This window comes from Uranotaenia lowii, chromosome 3 (genome assembly GCF_029784155.1).
Source record: "Uranotaenia lowii strain MFRU-FL chromosome 3, ASM2978415v1, whole genome shotgun sequence".
NCBI lineage: Eukaryota > Metazoa > Arthropoda > Insecta > Diptera > Culicidae > Uranotaenia > Uranotaenia lowii.
Genome location: NC_073693.1, coordinates 121368729 through 121374814, shown reverse-complemented (window position 1 = coordinate 121374814; position 6086 = coordinate 121368729). Strand labels below are relative to the sequence as shown.

Genomic DNA, 6086 nt, shown 5'->3' with positions numbered 1-6086 from the left:
TGCCTGCTGCGCAATTTTCCATATATTTTTCGAAGGGCTGTGGGGTTTCTTTCAATGAAAGCGGAAATATTTTTAAGCTTATCTATCTAAATTTAAAAAAAAAATCACCAAATGGCTGCAAAATGTCTACTGCCGTAGAAATCGGCGTATTTTCAATGAGTTTTGTATGACTACATTTTCAAAAAGAAGAATAAGAATAGTTCCAAACGCTTTCAGGCTTTTCCAGAGAAAAAATTTCATACATGTCGGACATTCCCGGGATTGAAACTATGTTTCCTGGGAATCGGGAATTTCCGTATTTATCAAATTTCCGGTACCTTCCGACCGGGTAATCCCGGAATCCCCGACCGGGTAATCCACTCCGACGCTTCAAATGCGGCTTCCGAGCCGTCGTCAATGTTTCCTTGTACTGCTTGATAACACGCCATACGGTATTTCTGGGCATTTTAAGCTGTTTAGCTAGCTTCGATGCCGACAACAATGGATTTTCAAGAAAACTGTGCACAATTTGATCTCTCCGTTCGGCTTCCATGGCGGTTGTTTACAAAATGCTATCGTTTGGTGTTATGACATAAATACATGGTGAAAGGTAATGAATTTCCCGACACGTGGGTGAAAAAAGTTTCCAAATCCGTCCACTAGGAGCGCCACAATGAGCAAAAGAATTTGTTCCAATATTAAATGAAGCAGACTTTATTGGATAGTATGAACATGTATTAGTGTTTTTCCTTCATCTAGTCAGTCGGACATCGTCCTGTAGATGGGCAACATCGAGCCCGAAACCGGTCGACAAAAAAGGTAAATTTAATTCCTTTTTCCGTTAGTAAAAACGTTGAGTGTCGTGTCCTGTAATACGTCGTGTGTTATTTGTGTAGCATAAGTTTTTACGTTTAGCACAACCAGTAAAATGAGTGATTTTCTTAAGTGTTTGAATTGCGTTGTATTTTGAAAATAAAAAAAAACATTCAAGATAGATTTCTTTCAAAACTCACATTACATTAAAAACAGAAAATATTTCGAGGCAATAAGTTTTATTTTCATCCAATAAATCCACCTCCCACTCCAACACCTACTCCAATGCCAACCCCAACACCGAAGCCTCCTCCAAATCCTCCCCCATATCCTCCGCCATACCCCCGTCCGTATCCACCCCCATATCCCCCTCCATATCCTCCTCCAAATCCTCCACCATATCCTCCCCCGTATCCTCCGCCATATCCATAGCCTCGATGATGATGGTGATGATGGAATCCCCTGCGGCGAAAACCTCCCCGATGAGCCGTTTCCGCTGTTTCTAATGATTCTTGGGCTCCATCGCTTTCACTCAAAACAACCACGGGTGTATCGTTAAGTTCCTCAACTGCTACCACTTGACTCGTTTGTTGATCCACAGGAATACCGAGCGCGAGTGCAACTAGGGCACTTAAAATAACTAGTTCCTAAAAACAAAAACTTGTAAATTTTCTTGAAGCTACTCACAAAAAAAAAATCACTGAACCTTGAACATTTTGTATCCACCGATTCTGGCAAAATTCCGGCAGCTAACTAACCCTGAACTAGCCCCGGATGGCTATATTTATAAGCTACCTTCCTGTGCCAGTCATTGAGAAAACTTGAGATGATGATTAGAATTTGATTCCTTTCTTTGATATTGGGATTCGTACCTTAGTATGTACCTCTATAGGTCGTCCAAGAACTTTTCTGAACTGATGTGTGTGCGAGGATTTAATTTTTTGTTCGTCACGGTCTGATGGTACGATCAAAAGCCCGGGAGTTCCCATCTGGTTTGCCCGGTTGTAATGTTTGTATTTACACCTATCCCATTGAAGGTTTTGCTTCAGAGAGAGAGACGATTCACAGACGATTCTGTACACCTCTAGCAAAGCTAAGGTATTACAATTCATCATCTTCAATCTATTTGTTAGTGGATCAAATATTTAGTTATGCTATGGATTAGAGATATGTTATTCGGCCGAATATTAGGTCGAATATTCTATTCAGTTTTTAATGAATGCCTTCATTTCTTCCATATTAATGCCCGTTATGTTTTTAGTCGATTATTTTCAACCAGATGATTATATCGAATGATGTATTACAAGATATTTTTCAAGTTCTGATTTTTTTTTAAATGTAACCAGGCTTCTTCGATTCTCTTGATTTTTGCTCACTTTTTCTCATCTGCTTGTAAATCGCCTGGGAGAAATATGCTTTCTCACACTTAAAGTGATCAAGCAGCCCACGTTTTGTTGCAGAGCATTCCAAAAAACTCAAAATTGATGCTTTTGGACTTTCACCCCTATGATATACCCCTATGAATACCATACCCAAGTAACAATTTAAGTTTTATTCCAACCTTAACAGTTCGCTTAAGACTATTTCCTAAAGCTACTTTATAAGCCAAAGCGCATTCTACGCATTAGCACAACTACTTTAAAGCTAACATATGGCCAAAAGGGCCCATTTTGTTAACGTTTTTAAAGCTAATTCTATACGCTATAATAAAACATCCAACAGAATAGTTTTATTCGACCTTATAGACATAGCTTTAAGAAACCTTTCAGAGCCCTCTTCAGACTATCCACAGCTCTTTTAAAACTACGTCGTGGAATCTGATAGGAATTTTACTTTGGGAGCTGTGAAATCTGATAAGAAATTTACTGTGGCAGCTGTGGAATCTAATAGAAATTTTACTGTGGGAGCTTTCTGTTCCGTGTTTTTTCTCGTTTTATCACTTACTCTCCCAAGCATTTGATGATAGGTAAAGACTCCACTTAAAATATTTTAAAAATATTCTCATTCTCATTTTCAATATATCTAAGCAAGAAACTTCCTGCAACCTCAGATTTCTGGTGAAGTATATACGAAATAGCATCAAAACTTAAGCGCGCCTCAAAGAAAATCAAGGTTGACCATATTTTAAGCATTTTTTAAACAAAAAAATTATAATTAAAGGAAAAAATAAATTGGCTCGAAAGATGCAACTTTTATTTTGCGTTGAAATTCATCACCTATACAACAAATACTACCGCCAACATTGTCAAATTTGATGAAAATGTCTAGTTTTTAGTATTAAAATATTATTTCCAGCAACATGGCGTCAGTAATTTCGATTCAATTTCACAATCAACATGGCGTTCAATAAATTAATATTGAAAATCTTAAGGCAGTTGTAAAACAGTGTTAAAATGGTTTTATGCCGGTTAGAAAAATGTGGTAATAAAACAATTTCAATAAACAGTTTTTAAATGGTTTTAAGAGACCTTGAATCACAGCTTCGTTTGACGTTTCTCTTAATGGAATACACACTCATGATGGATTTATCCATTTTTGAGAAAGAGAAGTGTTTCGCAATAAATGAGAACATTTCGATTTGTTGCTTGGCGAAAGGCATTCATGAAACTTTTCGATTTGTTTCCTTTTAACTATGAATAGAGGATGGTAATGGTCAATTATCTTTAAATAACAAGTAGGTATTGCTATCAAATAATCTCAAACTGTTTTGGAATAGAACATTTTCTGTCATCAAAAACCTGGCCTCAAAGCTAAATAATAACCCGCATAAATGAAGATTATAATCAAATGATTTTTGAAGCGTAATAAACGTTTAGCAAACGATTATTGAAATTGTAAAAACATTGCCTGAATCGTGAATTCCGAAATTATTGAATTTTGAATGTGTAGTTAGGTTATGTAGAACAGTTAAAAACTGTTAAAACAGTTGTATGGGAAAACAATTGGAAGCGATAAAACGATTCTTTAAAACGTCCTTCGGATGTTTTGCTTACTATTACCATAACTGCATTACGCTTTAAATAAATCGTTATTTTCAATGATCGGCCAATGCTAGTGGTCTTCATTCTGAATATATCATCTGAAACTTGTTGAGGCTGATTTAGAGTGAGCATTTTCGCTTGTTATGGAACTCAATTTCTCCGTCTTTGCTGAGTTGAAGGCGGTTTCTGCAGTCTTCTAGAAATTTTCAAGGACGGTTGATCTGAAAATAATTTTGTTAGTTCTGGATTGGATAACGTAAATAAAGATCAACTTCGCATTGAGAGACAGAGATGGATAAATAAAACGAGTAGTTTAATAGGCATACTTGTAAATGAATTTTCTAATACAGTTATTCTTATCGAATCAGAAAAACCGTTTATTCACAGTAGGCTTTTATTCGAATTGAGCGAATAATGATGTGGACTGATTTTCGGTTGTTTTGAAATATGAATGCGGATACAACACAGTTGTTTTTATTTTTCAGATGAATTAGACTGTGTTAATTTATATAATTTTGATAGCACGCTTTTCTCAATTTTGAGTGATAATCCTTTCAAAACAGGTTATGCTATCTCAAAAAGAGGTAAACAAGTTTAAGCGTGTATACGTTCTTCTCGATTGTCAAATCATCTGTCACTTAGTTTTATCATGCCTACATCCAATGTTCCAATAAAACAGTTTTTCAACTTGGCTTGAACGCTAGTTTTAAAAGCGCATTGAGCGCATTATTAAAACTGGTACCAAAGCTCTAATAAAATCTGGAAAATATGTGTTTTATTGAATCTTTAGCAATACTTTTGCAACTTTTTTACAACATTCTTAAGATAGTGTTTTATTCAAGTTTTAGCAAAACTTTCAGGGCTCTTTTAAAACACACGATAAATGAAGCATTTCCTATGTTACAATAAAACCGTTTTAAAAATTGGATGCCATCGAAAAGTCTTCATAAAACAATATTAAAACTCAAAAAAGCCAATTGGCTTGATCTGTGTTACTTGGGATAAAGTTGTTATGATATGAAAATCTTTGTCTTATAAAATTTTATGGAACAAAAACAAAATTAAGGAAAACTTTATGAACACTATGAAATCTATGAAATCTATGAAATCTATGAAATCTATGAAATCTATGAAATCTATGAAATCTATGAAATCTATGAAATCTATGAAATCTATGAAATCTATGAAATCTATGAAATCTATGAAATCTATGAAATCTATGAAATCTATGAAATCTATGAAATCTATGAAATCTATGAAATCTATGAAATCTATGAAATCTATGAAATCTATGAAATCTATGAAATCTATGAAATCTATGAAATCTATGAAATCTATGAAATCTATGAAATCTATGAAATCTGTGAAATCTATGAAATCTATGAAATCTATGAAATTTACACACTTTCTAGTGCGTCAGCTAAATACGATTTCCGGACAGCTAACAACGAATCACTGACTGGTTACCGACAGTCGCCTGGAATGAAATTTTCGATAAACGAAACGTGAATTCACCATCCTGCATGTTTTCTAATATCATCTTGCACGCCATCAACCAGTTCGTTCCTTTAAGAACTTATAGACCGCCTAATAACCCGCTGTGATCCAACATTGCAACAAGATAAGGCAACATATTCTGCGTAGCGGATGTCAGGGGTGCGCCGCGAACGTGCGTAGGATACCCCAATGTCGTGGGGTATCTGAGTAGTGCCGCTTCCTAAGGGGGAAAATGCGGGGATAAGATTTTACCTTCCTCGTTGCGGACCTCGAAGGAAGAGGGTTTACCACTGTCGGGGGATACCCACGGGTAGAGAGGCTCTAGATGCCGGGCGAGTCCAGGACAAGCTGCTCTCGATCTGGGTTGACAGCCAAGGGGGATAAAGAAGACCGGACAACGGTCGGAGTAGACTGACCCCATCGACGGGGGGCTGTCGAGTAGAGTGCGTCCGACCCCACGGTTTGAAGTTACAAAGATAAGACAACACCTTCTGCGTAGCGGATGCCGTTGGTGCGCCGCGTTCGTGCGTAGGATGCTCCACCTTCAGAGAGTATCCGAGTTGGGCGGTTTCCAACGACAGAAGCTGCGGGGATAAGACATGACCTTCTTCGCAGTGGAAATCGTTGGGAAAGGGTTATTCCACGATTGGAGAATACCCACGAGTTGAGTGGCTCTCGACGCCGGGTGAGCCATTCGAGTCGGAGTAGGATGACGTCTTCGTCGGGAATCATCCGAGTCGTTGCGATAAGTCCCGCGCGTGTGCCGTGACAGGCGCGAGTCTAGGATAAGCTGCTCTCGATCAGGCACACAACGGG

At 37.4% G+C, this 6086-nt stretch overlaps 1 protein-coding gene across 1 annotated transcript; it reads right to left on the bottom strand.

Moving 5' to 3' along the window:
- Positions 1-1037: 1037 nt before the first annotated feature.
- LOC129752566 (uncharacterized) lies at positions 1038-1637 on the bottom strand. The gene is made up of 2 exons (XM_055748340.1): positions 1499-1637; positions 1038-1439 (listed from the first exon to the last, which is right to left on the bottom strand). The coding sequence occupies exons 1-2, from the start codon at positions 1505-1507 to the stop codon at positions 1038-1040; spliced, it is 411 nt and encodes a 136-aa protein (XP_055604315.1). The 5' UTR covers positions 1508-1637.
- Positions 1638-6086: the final 4449 nt, after the last annotated feature.